Here is a 15898-nt window from a genome sequence, read left to right as displayed (position 1 = left end):
ACAGACAGGGGGCTGTCCACCAGGGTGGGGCCACAAGTGAGAGACAACAGAGGCAGTTAAGAAACATGCACACATCTGTAAATGTGAACTCTTTAAATCACAAATCTAATGTAAATTAAATTAAATTTAAATCACAAAGCTCTTTAAGAAAGAAAAACACAACAATGCCATTTGGAGATACATTGTATCACACCAAGGAATAAAAACATAGTGTTCAGACACTCCGTCTTTTTAAATGGCTTTTTATTTTTTGTTGTCAATGAATAACTTTTGAGCCTACCAGGAGAGTAGCATGATTATAGTGGATAAAAAAATAGAGATGACAGAATAAAAATATTAGGTCATACAAAGTTAGTTGTTTTGTTTTTTTAAATCATCGTCCACCAACACTGTCAGGACTTCAGTGCTTAGGGGGAAAAAAAAATCAACAAAACTTAGTTTGTGTTTTTTTACACTTCCAGCAGTTAAAAATTAAGAACACATACGGAGAGTCATGTGTGGAAGCCTATCACAATAGCCGGAACTAAGAACCACCATATATACAGACTTCTGTACAGACTGAGGACAGGAAGAACTCACCAATTAAAGCCATCTGTGTGCTATGGACCTTTTCTTTTTAAAAAGAAAGAAAATGGACTTCCTATACTTGTATTCCCTCTTCCTCTTGATCCGGTATTTCTACTGGTGTTTCCACTCTATAAATTAGTAACTGTTCAGTAGCTGAGAAATAATCCTATTTTAAATTATACCAAAGGAAATCAGGAAACTGTCCCCCTCCTCCGAAGGGCTGACCTTAAACGCCCCATACAGGTTGAAGATACACTTGCTCACAAAATCACACCCGCAGGACCACGGCTGAGTCAACATCCTCCTGGGACCAGCCTGGGGGCGGCCCTGGCAGAAATGAGCACGCGCTCACTACATGGTCTCACACGGGACCGCCTCGCCCCTCGTACTGCGCCAAACCCGGGTCAACCGTGTTCCCTGCTCGTGTCCTGTGGCACAGACAGAGGGCTTCTGGGCAAGACTTGGGCTCTCTCCAGACAGACACGGTCAGAAGCCGCCAGTTTCAATAAGCGCCAACAGGACGGTCCAGACCTACATCCACGCCGCTCCCCGATGTAGAAGGCCGCTCACGCCACAGCGGGAAAGACTCCTCTGCAGGACAAGCGACCCCACCATGTGTCCGACACCACGGGCCCCATGAGGTAAAGAGCAGACACGGGAGAAGACGGGGAGGGAGAGGAGGGCGGGCCCGAGGCCTTCACTGCACGATGCCCGAGTCCACCGACGTCTGCTTGCGCGTCGTCTTTGGCGGGGGCGGCGGCGGGGTTTTGCTGGGCAGCGGAGGGGGCAGGTGCTGGAAGACAGACAGACAGAAGGCAGAGGCGGCGTTAGTGATGCGCTCTGCGTGGGGCCCAGCGGCGGAGTCAGGGCGGCCACGGAAAGTTACTCTGCACCCTTGGGGGGCTGAGAGGGCGGCCCTCTCCGTGGGCCCTGGGGCCGGACAGCTGGTGGGGACAGGCCTTTCTGGCATCTCCAATGAGCTGCTTTTTGCAAAGCGCATCAGCCGTCTGTCTGCACCGACCTGAGAAGGGACACCGCTGCTCTTTGCCTGGCGGCTTTTATTCCAGGGCCTTTCAGTCCCCGGGGCCCCTGGAAACGGACTGGTTTCAGAACTGGGCAGTTTAAATGGTGAAGAGCCAGGGGATCCCAGGGGCAGAGCTGACCCAGCGCCCCCCCCGTGGCCTGGCGCTGTCCCAGCCAAGTGCCCTTTGATGAGGATCTATGGGCCTTGGCTCGTGTCCCCCGACGATGTTCCTCAACTGTGCAGGGAAAAGCGGTCCCGGGACAGGCTCTCCGGGGGTGGGTGAGAAGCCCTCCCTTTGCTCTTGGAACTGGAAAAGCTGCACAAGAGAGGGTCACCTGGGTACCTGTGGCCACTAGCCAAGAGACCCCTTTAAAGGCAGTTTTCCATCCAGTCTCTTCCAAAACTGCAAACTGTGGGGAAGAGCAGCAGTAGAGGGTGGCTGAACTATTCATGGGGGAAACACACCCTCCACAGAGGGCACACAGCTGGATCTCCGTGGAACTATTTACCAAAAAAAGGTGTAGCTCGTCAGGATGCCTGGTAGCTCAGTCAGTTAGGGTCTGACTCTTGATTTCAACTCAGATCATGAACTCAGGGTCGTGAGATCGAGCCCCGCGCCAGGCTCTGTGCTCCGTGGGGAGTCTGCCTGGGATTCTCCCTCTCCCTCTGCCCCGCCCCCCCCCACTCTCTGTCTCTCTGGAAAAGAAAAAAGAAAAGGCAGTGGCTGTGCTTGGTCCACGGGCCATCGTTTGCCCTTGGAGTCCTGCAAAGGATTCGACAGTGGCCAAGGTGCTGGGAAGACCCCCCGCTTCCTGGACCTGTCCGGGCGTCAGTGACTGAGGGCAGCCGGCCGCACCCCCCAACAGTCAGACTCCTGCCCCGTGGGAGATGCTCTGTAAATACGCGTGGGCCGAACACCTAAGCGAATGAGTGAGTCAACGTGGGGAGAAAATGAAGCCTCGAATGAGCGGACGGAAGAAAACATGACAGATGGGACACAGGCAGAGTGAACCGGAGGGAGATCGCAGAACACCGTCCCCTAAGCGAGGGGGGTCTCTCTCGGCGGAGGCTCACGTGTAATGCAACGTGAGGGACGAAGTTTCAAGGACAGAACGGCGACACCGCAGTTTCTCTGCTAGTGACCGAATTTCCTCCCAATCCCCAGACGGGAAACTGCCGAGATGACCCCGTGCCTAACACACAGAAGAGAATAAATAGGGACACGCACAGCCGAGGCACGGACATTGAGACGTGATAAAAAATGAAGTAGCAAACAGACTCTTGAGTTTTCTCAAGGTCGGTCAGAACGGTTAAAAACAGAAGCAAACACCTATTTCGAGATGTGATGAAATGGTCGCTTCTGTGCGCGTGCAAGCCACCACGGGGGGTCGGAGCGAGTCGCGTGAACCCAGCCAGACGCGGGCACAATGCTGCAGGTGCCCCTGTGCCGGGCAGGAGGACAGCGGGTTTATTGCAATGAAGCAAAGTGACAGGTCAGATTATTGCCTGTAAGAGTCACCGGAAAGAAATGACAGCTTAAAGTGGCGACAACCAGAGACAGGGTTGACCACAAGCCTGAGGCCGATCAATGACAGCGACAGGAGGTATCGATCGTCCCCCGAAGGCAGATGAGCGGTCGTTCCCCTACAACAGCCTGCAGGGCCTGCTCAGAGGGGGACGCCCTGGAAACACCACCGCCCCCAACGGATTATGACCCACGAATCCACAGGCGTGTCACTGGAACTCGCTTTCGTGCTGCAGGGGAATCAACAAGACACACACAGCAACGAGACTTGGGTAATTAATCTAATGGAAATCACAACCCATTTCTAAGGGGAGCCAAGGCTCGCACATGTTCCTTCCTGACCCAACAGCATGTGGCATCGGTCACTTTGAATGATGGAGCGATGGCCCTAGAGACGAGAAAACGTTGCCCCTGCATTGATCTGTAACAAAATAGATTTGGTCATATTTCCAAGTTCAGAATTTTCAGTTCAGTGGTGAAGAGAGACCCAGGAGACAGTCCTGCTTTTCCAATTAAATAAAGGTATGAAAACAAAGGTGTGATCGGTTAACTAAGCTGTTAGGAAAACAACACCCCAAACAATCAATGTTCTCACTCGACTCCCTGGGCCTCTCTCCTTCTAACTTAGAGTTAAAAGTCAGCGGGAAAGGTCAGACTCCTGTTTTCTGTGGTTGAACGAACCATCGCAGCCTCCTGCAGAGCCATCAGGGAGGAACGTGGCCCCGTCTCCAGGGCCAGTTCCCATCATGGCATCTCTGGGGACAGAGGGCTGATCTGAAAGGTCTCAGAAGGTCAGTATCCCTTCAGCATCCAAGATGAAGCCCCCTGCTGGTGTGTGTCTTTATATAAGAGGAAGAATGAAACCCATGTACTGTAAGTAAATCCCCTCTCTCTCCTGCCCCACTCACAAGAGCAGATAATAAACTTGCAGAACACCCCATGAAAAGTACCCATAGGAAGAAAGAAAGAAAGAGTCCATAGGATTTATATTGGTTTTTAGGGGGGAAAGCGTGCACGCTGACCTCGGCCCGTGGCCTCCTGAGAACAAAAACCCTTGAGAACCAGGAGAGGAACGGGCTGGATCTCTAAGGAGTGTTTCCAGAGCAGGTTGGGTGCCACAGAGCCAAGGTCCGGTAGACAGAGATCTTCTTGCTTTGACCTCTTTTGTTAAAATCAAATGTGGGCCGGCCCAACGCAAGCACGCTAACATCGGGAAGGAGGGATTCCTATTGGGTGGAGGAGGGAACGGTTTTAAAAACCCACATTTCGGGTTCCCGGCTGACTTACCCTCTGGTGAGGAGGAGGGGGCGGGGGTGTGGGTGAGCCGATCAAATCCTGGTTTTCCACCAAGTTCCCATAATCTGCCATGCTGCCTTTGAGAGGAAGGGGCGGTGGGACCTCGGCCGTGTCCATCCCGGTCATGCTGCTCACGCCGTTCAACTCCAAACCTGGAAAATCGGACGGATTTAGAATCAAACTGGCCCAATAGGCCTGAGTGCTTCACCTTCTCTCCAGGAGAGGCAGGGGAGGCTGATGGAGAAGAAAGGTGAGCTGGGAGGGGTAGAGCAGGTGAAGGGTCGGATCCTTTCCTAAAGGAATGTTCTAGAATGAGAATACCAAGCGCCGTGAAGACATGTAAAACCCGAGTTTAAAGGAGGCATCAATCCATTGTAAACTCAGCCATGTCAAGCCAGGGCCCCTCCTGACCCCTCCTCAAGCCTCTGTGCCATGGTGGCATCTAAACAGCAGGGGGTCACAAGGACTGTCTACACTGGCGGTTTCAGAGCCCGACCCAGTGTCCTGGGGCTGTTACTGGGAGGGCTGCAGGAAGGGAAAGCTAGCGACGCAGCAGCTGCCCAGTCATCCAGCCTTCAAGTCGCTCCCGTCACGGAAACCCACAACGGTCTGGAAGACCGTTACAGCGGTCCCGGGTCCCGGGCACTGCGGCTATTACTTTTCCAGAAGCCGAGGGGGAAGTACAATCGATTTTTAAAGCCAAGTGAAAAAACAGCCAGTTTCAAATGGAAGTAAAATCATTAAGATAGGATACTCTCAACCTTTGTGGAGACTTGGAAAAACAAATGTGTTTTTCTTTTATATTAGAGGTAAATAGACATTTTTACTGATGGGTCTCTTGAAGGTTTTCCCACCCACCCACTGGATGAAAAATCCTTCTTTAGGGGGAAGAATTCCTGGGGGGGAGCTGTGGGTTTCTGAGGGAGGCTCGCCAGGGAAGCCAAGGCAGCGAGCGAGAACACATCCAATGGGACGACCGCCCTCACGACTTCTCGCTTGCGTATTTGTGAAACTTCACAGAACATACAGTTTGCCATTTTAACCGTATTTCATTATATAAATTGGAGGCATTGATTACATTCAGTGTTGGGTAACCGTTACCCATTTCTAAACTTTCTTATCACCCCGAATGCACAGTCTGTCCCCAGAGAGCAACACCCCCCCAGCCTGATACCTCTAATCTACCATCTCTACGAATTTGCCTGATTTAGATATTTCACATAAGTGGAATCCTAGCAAACTTGTCCTTTCGCTTCTGGCGTATTTCACTGAGCGTAATGTGTTTGAGGCTCGCTCATGATGGAGGTCTGTTCCTTTTTATGCCTGAGTACTACTCCACCGTGTGGCTAACTGTCTTTGGACGCACGTCTCGTTTATTCACCCATCGGGTGATGAACACTCGGGATGTCTCCACCTTCTGTTACTGTGAAGAACGCAGCTGTGAACGTTCATATGCAATGAGTCCTTGTTTTTAATTCTTTGGGGTATAGACTCGGAGTGGCTTTGCTGGGCCCGTGGGGATCCTAGGTCTGAAGTCAAGACGCTGCCAAGTGTTTTCCAGCTGCAGTGCAGCTTGTTTTTTAATTATTAAGGGAAATAATAAAATATTTTCAGAAGCAGCTTCTGGGGCAACAGTGTAAGGATATGAGGACGGAACACACAGAGCCTATCTGCTTCCCAGCGGCCGGGACGCTGTCCCTCAGTTGGGCTTGTCCGCAGCTGCGGTGCTGGCCCCCACCCGACGGTCCCCAGAACGGCCACTGCTCCCCTTTCAGCAAGAAGAAAACCAGGTGCAAAGGACAATGGTCCATGCCTTCCAGACCCTCTGCATAGGGCAGAGGAAGGAAGGCGGGTTCTCCCAAGGAGGAAGGTGGCCCGCACTCCCGGACACCTTCCCCTTGCCAAGACCTCTCCTCTCCGGCAGGCCTGGATTTAGCGGTGAAAAGCTGATTACCACTGGTAGTGGGTTGAATTGTATCCCTCCAAAATTCAGGTCCACCCTGAACCCCAGAATGTGACCTGATTTGAACACAGGCTCTTTGCAGATGAAATGAATTAAGGATCCCAAGATGAAATCATCCTTAATTTATGGTGGGTCCTAAAACCAAGGTCTGGTGTCCTTGTATGAAGAGCAGAGCACCGGGGAGAGCAGGCCACACGAAGAGAGGCAGAGACTGGAAGCTGAGGAACGCTGAGGACTGTCAGAAGCTACCAACAGCAAGAAAGGCATGAAACAGAGTCTTTCTTTGAGCCTCTGGAAGCGACCCTATTATCTTCTTTTCTGATTTCTGGCCCCCACAAGGGTCAGGGAATAAATCTCTGTTGCTTTAACCAACAAGTTTATGGTAATAAGTCACAGCAACCCTAGAAATTAGGAGAAACTAGACAAATTAGTTATGTGTTTAGCTCTTCAGAATAGCCTGGAAATGCTTTTTCACTTTACGTTCCACCTCATCGCAGGAATGCCCAAGACCCTCCTGTGGTTCGCACCCTATGATACAGAGAGGGAGGCTGTCCATGCGCCTCTCGTGCCCACGGGGAGGTTCTGAGAGCTCACTTTTCCGCCCAGGGAACTTGGGAAGACTGATCTGCCGAAGTCCGAGGGGACTCCCTGGACCCAGGTGCCTGTGGAAACTCTATCTGTATGAAGGGGAGGAGGTGAGCCTAACTTTAAGCCTCTGGGCAAGGAGGGGGTCCCAGAGCAAAGTTACGAATTCCAACGTGGAGAATGTGCCACTCACTCGACTGCAAACTGAAGCTCAGCTTGGCCCTTGGCGTGACCGGAGGGGGCACTGGCTGTGAGGACGGTGACGACGGGGAGACTGAGAAACGTCGTTCGCTTCCCGTGATGTTGATCACCTGGCTCTTCGGTCTCTGGGGCCGCAGGGGGCTTATCTACGGTGGAGCAAAGAGCACAGTCAGGGTCTGCCATGGCTTTGTTTCCCCCCACGACTCACGGGTTGAAGTCCTCATCCTCAGCAGCTGTGACTGTGACCTTACCTGGAAACAGGTCCTCTGCAGATGAGGCCATTAGGGTGGGCCCCTAACCCAACAGGACTGGTGTCCTTATGAAAAGGGGGAATTTGGACACAGACACATGCACTCAGGGAGAACGCCAGGTGAGTGTGAAGGCAGCGATCAGGGCGATGCCTCTATGAGCCAAGGTACGCCGGATATTGCTGGGTCTGGGTGGGGCAGGGCGGCCTGGACAGGACCAATATGCACGAGGACTGGTGACAGTCCTATCCCCCGAGGCACATTCTCATGACTCAGTACATCAAAGGATGCTTTCTTGGTGTGAAGCAAACTGCCCCGGAGGGCACCCCCCGCCCCCTTCCGCCCGCCTCCTCGGTGTCCCTCCGCAGGCTCTGAGTCTGAGCAGAAGGTCACGAGACTGGTGAGGAGGCCAATCAAGCAGGAAACTGAGCCCAGCCCCCCGGAGTGACAGAGGTATAGCTTCGAGGGCCGGTGTGGGGCAGAAAGCCAAGGCCACCCTGGCAGGCCCAGGGAGCGCTAGTGGGTGCTGGCTTTGCCCCTGGGAATGGGGCTGCTGCTTCCACTCCAGCAAACCTGCCTCCGACCTGCCCACCTGCTCTGTCCTGCGGCCCCTGGCTGGTCCCAGGCACGAGGAGGCTGGCCTAGGAAACTCCAGGTGCCCCAGGTCCTACAGAGCTCGCTGACCCCCGTCCTCCAGAGGACAAGTCCCTCTGGAGAGAGATAGGTAGCTGGGCTGGACCGAGCACAGTGAGTCTGCCCCCAGCCAGAGGTCGGGCTTCCTGTCCCCGGGGCCACCATGGCTGTGGTTATTCTGAGAGTCATGAGAGGCTGACGGGGGACCGGGTTCAGTGCTCTGACCCTCGGCCGCTTCTATGCACTTGCCGAGGGCATGGTAGGCCTACTTTGGCTGAACTCACCCCATTTCTGCTAGTGTCCCTGCAAGCCAACAGGGCCAAAGCAGGGAGGGACAGACCCTGGGTGGAATGGCCAAGCGCCTGGCCTGACCTTTGACCCCATTTCACACAATTTAACTATGACCAGCTCTCCCATGAGGCTCAACTTTCCTCAGGCCCTTGGTCTTAGCAGCTTAAAAGGCAGCTTACATGAAGATACATGAAAGGACCTGTGGAGTGTCCAGCCCCCGGTAAATATCCTGAGCTTCGGTTAACTCCCCCACCCAGTTCTGATGTTGTAGACTTGAGATCTCTATCCTGAGCTCAAGAGATGGCGACCTCGGCTAGTGTCAGCAAGGTCACCGGCACCCCAGCTTTCCAGACTAGTGGACAGAGAACACGGGGTGGTTCACCAGGAACCGTCCGGCTCTCTGTCTGGCTGCTGGAGGCCCAGCGCCTGGGCACGAACACCGGCCTCTGGCCAGTCTCCTCCCCGCGCTCTGACGCCCTCGGCCACACTCACACAGCAGTCAGAGCTGTGTCTGAAGGCCTCCGAAGGGCATGTGCCTTCTTGAGGGCCATGTTGTGGCACCCGAATCGGCCTTCTGCCCTCAGACAGCCAAGCAGCATGTGCCTGCCCGTCTGACTGGCACGCAGTCGAGAGAGCCTAGAACCAGCGGAGCCCCTTTGGGACGGGGAGGCTTGCTCAGGCAGAACCTTCCAGAGAAGCTCAGCTCCTCTCTGAGCCTCTGGGGCCCCACAGCATTGTGTGATACAAGGGGAGGGTCGAGGGAGACCTCAGATTTGCAAAGTGACTGGTTGACAGAAAATTCAGTGAAATCCAATTGACAGCCTCATTGGCTAAATGTCGAGCAGAGGTAGGTCCCAGAAGCTACTGCGGAGTGGGGACAAATTACTGTCTCAGGGGGCGCCTGGGTGGCTCAGTGGGTTAAAGCCTCTGCCTTCGGCTCAGGTCATGATCTCAGGGTCCTGTGATCGAGCCCCACATCTGCTTCCTCCTCTCTCTGCCTGCCTCTCTGCCTACTTGTGATCTCTGTCTGTCAAATAAATAAATAAAATCTTAAAAAAAAAATTACCGTCTCAGAAAGAATCACGGCCTCAGACTGCTGCCCGGCAACATCGGTGGGTTTAAATTCCTTATCGAACATCTCCTGATGTTTGCTGTTCCTTTTCTCCTTCTTCTTGTCCTTCTTCTCCTTCTCTGGGTCATCCTTGTCCAGCTTGTCCTGGGACCTACAGTGCATTTTCTTTGGCAGGAGAGGCTCCAGAGCAAACCTAGAAGAAACGGTTCCTTAAACCACTCAGGACTTAGGAGAACAGTAGCTTCTCACCCTGCAGATGAATGCGAGCGCAAATGCGAGCACGCTCCCGTGGACGCGAAGCGCTGACTGCGAAGCGCTGACTGGAACGTCGTGGGCTTACAGGAAAGGAATGATTTATAAAGAGAGGCCAAGGGGGAATTAAGATACATATTAACCAGCTGTAACAGAGAGACTGTGCAACCCGACAAGATCGAACTGGAAAGAAACGAGACAAAGTGGAAAGAAGCAGAACAAGTACAGGAGGACCGGGGAGATGTGAAGTCTGAGGAGCAGACAGAACACGATGACATAAAGAGATTATCGCAGATGTCTGATGGGAGGAAGGCATTTAGGGTATGTTTCCAAAGGGGCGCCCTTGCTTACAGAGATTCATACTAAAATATCCCAACTGCAGTAAGAATAGGCAGATGCTAATGCAAAGAAATTTCTGGTATCTCGATTCTGACCAAGTTCCCGCAGCCGGCTCAAGATTACAGATATGTCAGCTGCTTCAATTTGAAAGCCCTTTGGATGACTCGGGGAGAAGCTAGCAGATTCCTGCTCGCAGGTACATGAGAGGCCCTCAGTTTTTCCTGAGCACCAAGCTAGAAGACCTGGGGTCTGGCTCTGCCACCTACTGGGGAGTCTCGCCATGCCCTAAGCCCTGTGGGCTGGACATCCCCAGTCTCAAGACAAAGAAAAGACACCACTGCCCTTGGGCCTACTAATGCCAACTGGCTGGTCTAAAACCATGTTTATGGTTCTACTGAGTAGGTGGACCTTGGACTAGCTTCTGGGGCATGTGTCAAAGCTGACCACGCACACACTTCCACATGCAATTGTGGTTTGCTATTTTAACACAAGACTGGGGCAGCCAGGGGTGAGGGCAGGTCCATCCTGTTTCTGTCCTAGCAAGCCACCAGGAGAGAGAAGAAATGACTCAGTCTGAGGTTGAAGTTACAACCTCTGTTGCAGGAAGGAATTAGGAGAGAGGGTCAACATGGATAATGGTATGAAAATATCTCAGAAACTTCATAAACTTCCAGTTATACAATAAACAAGGCACAGGAAGGAGGAACAGAACATACAGGATATAGTCAATAAAAACAGAATAATCCTCAAGATTTTATTCTAGGTTTCGTATAACTTGAGACAATTAACATGGTGGGGGATAAGATCAGTGGACATCTTTCATCTCCGGGGGAACAGCTGTAAACATCCTGATGGGTGCACAAAGAGCCAAGAGAAAGGCAAGTTACATTTAAAATTTTTCACATTATGAGAAGCACCTGTGGACAGGATGAACCTTTATTCTGCATGTACCCTGTGCCATTTGGGACCGAAGTCTCATTTTCTCCACATTAATTACACAGCTAAGGGTGGTAACCCTAGAACGAACAAAAATCTGGAGTCTAATAAAGATGTCTTCCAGTTCAAGGTTAAACAATGCCTCCTGGGAGAAGGAGGCGCGCACCCAGTTTGCACGTGTGATGCACCACGCCGCTATCCACAAGCGCGAGATCAATTTCCACCATCACCCCTATGTTCCTGGAAATGTAAAAACCTTTTCATAACTAGCTTGGGGATTTTCTTGGGGAAAAGTTGAATTAAATTTCTTTAGCAATCTTGCTCTAAGTGACAAGCACACATGATTTAAATACTTCTAAATTGAGAATTTCCATATGGATTTGGCTTTATAAGTAGCAGACACTGATAAAAATTACTATTCAGAAAAAAAAAAGTGGGTTTAGTTTTCAATCCTCCACTGGGCACACCGGTCATCGGCAAAAAAAGGGCACATAGATTTGAGCTGTTCCTTGGGGCGCTCTGGAAGTGTGTGTCTGCGTGTGGCAAAGGCCGGGAGCCTGCAGGTTTGGTAAGGCAATGGACAGAAAACCAAATGGGGTTGTACACACACACCACTGTGCAAACTCACCAGTAAAATAATAAGCAGTTGTTCTCTGGGGTTTAAACGGCAGGACACATTTTTCCTTTTTATTTAATAAAAACAAACTTAACATGTTTGTTACTCAAAACCACAAAAAAATTATTGATGTTTTTTAACACTCAAAGTTAATACAAGAGACACAGTGGGAGCTCACCAAAATTAACTAGTCTATTAGCTTCTTGTTTCGCTCTGAGGTCACTTTGTGCTGTTGGGTGCTCAGCAGCAAAACCGGGGTCTCCAGAGAAGTCTTGTAGAAGGAAGGCGGCCTTGCCAGCCCTCAAGGCTGACAGTGTGAGACAGTTCTGCGCTGCTATGACACCAGGGAAATGAGCAGGAGAGGAAAAGTACAAGTACACAGCCAGCAAGGAATGTAGACACTCCTTCTAGAACTTCCAGAACAGAAGTAAGTCAACACTCACTGCAGTGTTTTAAAATCTGATGGAAACCTTATCCAAAGAATATTTTCTCAAAAACTCACAAGACCCTAAAAGTCACTGTGGGCACGAGAGTTGCCAAGTCTTGGAGGGTTTTAGTTTCAAAGATGGTTTTGACTTTAAGAAAAATCCTCCGCTGTGATCAGACAAACCCACAGTCCCTGTGGCTGCTCACAGGACCCTCTATGCCCCCTCCCTGCTGCTGGGAGGACTCACCCATCAGAGCCCGGCCTGGAAGGGGTGCTGTCCGACGACAGGGAAGACACGGAGGCCACCGACAGAGGCCGGGATGAAGAAGGCATCGTGAAGGATCGGACCATGGACCGGGGACGGCTGCCTCTTCTGTCATCCAGACTTGAGGGCTGACAGTGAGAGAGAGAGTGAGTGTGTGAGAGAGAGAGAGAGAGGCTTGTTTGATGCTCTTTGCCAAAAGGCCCCTGTGGTCAGACCCTTGGGACCAAGTGGTCTTAGCAACCGAGCTTCTAGACCCAAACTGTCCACACCTGGATGAGCAGTGCATACTCTCGTCCAGAGTGAAAGATGAAAATGATGATTATTTCAGGGTTTTCTGAAATCTTACCTGATATTGTGAAAAATACAGTAACTTCCCCATTTTTCTAAAATTTTAAATGCACCTTTTTTTTTTTTTTTACCAACACTACAATCCATCAACCCGTCCGAGAGCCATCGTAGAATGTACTGACCAGAAAATGTACAGAGTCTCATCTGGAGGACAGAAATCTGCGGAGTAGCATCTATATTAAAGAGACTGTTAGGACCCTTAGATGACCCCTGCGCCTCTCTGCACGTTGACAAACCACACACATCACCGAGTCACGCGTCTGACTCTAGAACAAAGTAAGATACTCCTGCCACTTATTTAAAGGCAGATTTGCTCCCCTGCTAGTACAGCGGGGCCGAGGAAGCCACGGCTGGACCCACTCAAGCTCCTCCTCCCAGCCAGGCTGTGAACTAGAGATGCATTCTGGAGAAAAATGGCCTCTGGATGGAAATTTCCATCCTCTCTTTGAAATAGGATTTCTATCACCCAAACACGACTCACTGTGCTACAGCTCATGTCACTATTTAATTACTTAGAAAACGTTAGCATCCCTGTGCCCCAAGGCCAGCTGCTGCAGAGGCTCCTTCCTTTGACCTGAGGAGGGAGGGCACTTCCTCTTTGTGCGGCTTTGACCTCCCCACCGCCCTGCCCCACAGCTCCGAAGCCAGTACCTCGGGCCGTCACTGGTAGAAGGTGGGCTTAGGACCGCAGCTGATGATACACTGAACACAACTTCCACATCTGAAAAGTGGGCCCGTTTCTTCAAGAGATGTTTCGCATGTGAACTATAACTTGATCTGTTCGCTCTCTTGTTAGGAGTAGAAGGGTCACCACACCACCACAAAAGAACAGTTTAAAGCAGGAGCTGGTAAACTCGTTCTGTGAATGGCCAGATGGATTTTAGGCCACCCCCCCACCCCACTCATCCATCAGAGCACGAAAGCAGCCAGAGACGACACAGAGGCGAGTGAGCAGGGCTGCCTTCTAATAAAACCTGAGCTACAAAAAGGGCAGCGGGCCCCGGTTTGCCAACCCCCAGTTCAGAGTCCCGTGTCGCTGGAGTCTGCCCGCACAGAGGGTAGGTCTTGGGTTTGGCACCAGGGACGGCGCCATCGCACCCCTTCAAGGAGATGTCCATTGTCACTAACTGGCCTTTGTGAGGAAACCAGAAAGGAAACTAAGTACAAATTAGTCCAAATCGGGGACATGTTTCTTGTACAAAGTCTAGCAACTCAAGGTCTACAGGATACTCTTCTCAGGCTGAGACACATGATGAGTCATGGAGAAGGCCTGGTTCTCGGACACGTGGCTCCCCGCCACCACCCCTGCACCCCGGGACGGTCCGCATCCCACCGCTCCCAACACGGTCAGGCCAGGGGCCTGCCTGCTGCGCTAGGCCCGCCTGACCGCCTCATGCCCGGGGCCCCGCCTGGCCACCCCTCTTTTCTGCATCTCGGTGCGATTTGACCCTCTTCATGGTTTGACTGAGACCCGTGGGCAGCCTCTGCCTCGCGAAGCCCACACTGTCCCCTACGATTTCCTCCACAGCAGCAGCATCTGAGGGCGGCTCACGGGGAGGGGGCGGAATCCGAGCAGCCGCCGGCCAACCCTGGGGGGCCGCCTTCCCGCCTCTCCCCTGCAACAGCCTTGGGTTTCATTTCCACGGAGCCCCCCTGGACTGGAGGCGGGGGTGGGGGCGGCGGCAGGTGGGGAGCAGAAGGGCAGAAAACCAGCGGGGTCAGGCTCAGGTGATTTCTGCAGCCGGGAGGATGCTGCCTCCACAGCCCATGGTCTATCGGGCACAGGGAGACTCGCATTCAAGGAAATGCAGCCGAGCGTACAGAGAAGAAACGTGACCTGTCCGCCATCCGGGTGCCGTGAGCCCCGCTCCTGGCCTGATGGTTTCTGTCTTTCTGGTGAAATGCTGCTCCCAGCTATGTTAGGTGCGCAGGGCAGAGGAGGGAGCCAGCCATGGACCAGGAGGGGGCGACGGCCAGGAAGAACCACCTCAGTCCAGGAAGAGCCTGAACAACCTCCCTCTGACCACAAAGGGCTGGTGATGTCTCTGGAGACGCAAACTGCCGTTCTGGCGGATCTATCCGTAGGACCGGAAAGAACAAGGGAGGGGGGGTGGTGGCAGGAGCAGGGTTCTGGCCAAAAGGGACAGAAGCCACTGTTGGGTCCCACACTTCCAGGGCGCCCACTGGGCCATTTGTCTCACAATTCCATCTTGACTGAGTAGAGCCTCTAAAAATTGAAGAACTGGGACTTTTCCCCCTTCTGAAGCAATCGGAGTTTCTCCCAGCCCTGACAGGTGTAGCCCCAGCGTCAGAAGACGGGAGTCATCTGGTGGCCCCGTATCCTGGCACCAGGTCTGGCGGGGGTGGGGGTGGGGCAGTGACAACTAGGCTAGAATTTTAGCTCCGGGACCGACGATGTGACCTGGCAGCACGCGTGGAAGGAACGAACCACTCTGGGCCTCGGCTTTCTCCAGAGCCCACAGGGATTAATCCTCCCGCCTCGAGGACGAGATGGGAGGAGGCAGCTTGAACCCCGGGGCCTTGGCATACTCCGCGGGTAGCTTGTCCCTGCTGTTGTCATTATTACGGCTTGAAGCAAACACTCATTTTGCTTTTTACAAGAAGCGAGCACCACCCTGCCCAAAAGGCTCTGAGGTGTTTTGTGTCCTTTTCTTCCAACTGTGCCCAAATGCACACCCCTAGACCCCCACACCTGCCTACTGCCCAGAGATCAGGGGCGGGTGGGCAGGGCTGAATTTCATTGAGGCGACCAGTATTTTACGGGGTAGGGTGAGAAGCAGGCACACTGCTTTTCTGGAAGACACAGGCGCTAGTGCTGAATGCAGGAGGTGCTCATGGCCCTTTCCTCAGGGACCTCAGGGTCTGCACTCTTCACTCCCTATGCATCTGGAGAAGCTGGGCTGTGTGTGAGCTTTTGTCCAGGGAGCTGTGGCTCCCCAGAGCCCCAGCACAGGCAGGGTGAAGGCCAGCGGGGAGGGAGCTGGGGTCTAATGAAGCCGGCTATGGATTAAGAAGTCAGAGGGTGTCCAAGTCTTCTGTTTCTATCTATGGCTTTGGCTGGATCAGAAAAATTGACAAAATGGTTTATGTCTTTTCTATGGGTTTTTTATTTTTAAATCCATTTTTTTTTTTTAAAAAACAGGATGGTACTATATTGCTTTTCCAAGTATTCTGAGATGCTTGCAAGTTTTCAGAGTAGATAAGACAGGAAAGGCTCATACCAGACTGCTTTTTATTTGCCGCATTTCTCAGAACCTGACAAGGGCATCTGTCTGTCTCTGTCTGCTCG

At 52.3% G+C, this 15898-nt stretch overlaps 1 protein-coding gene across 2 annotated transcripts in view; it reads right to left on the bottom strand.

Annotated features, from left to right (window-relative positions):
• Positions 1-226: 226 nt before the first annotated feature.
• The window catches only part of DOCK1 (dedicator of cytokinesis 1), a 491675-nt gene continuing 476003 nt past the window's right edge, over positions 227-15898 (bottom strand). For both annotated transcript variants that reach the window (XM_044240731.1, XM_044240732.1), the window contains exons 48-52: positions 12223-12368; positions 9400-9598; positions 7154-7307; positions 4404-4564; positions 227-1360 (exon numbers count right to left, since the gene is read on the bottom strand). In XM_044240731.1, coding sequence (XP_044096666.1) covers positions 1265-1360; positions 4404-4564; positions 7154-7307; positions 9400-9598; positions 12223-12368 — 756 coding nt within the window. In that variant the 3' untranslated portion in view covers positions 227-1264. The remainder of the gene's footprint in view (positions 1361-4403; positions 4565-7153; positions 7308-9399; positions 9599-12222; positions 12369-15898) is intronic.

Source organism: Neovison vison, chromosome 2, assembly GCF_020171115.1.
Source record: "Neovison vison isolate M4711 chromosome 2, ASM_NN_V1, whole genome shotgun sequence".
Lineage (NCBI taxonomy): Eukaryota > Metazoa > Chordata > Mammalia > Carnivora > Mustelidae > Neogale > Neogale vison.
Note: the sequence above shows the minus strand (reverse complement) of the source record. Positions and strands in the feature narration are given on the sequence as shown.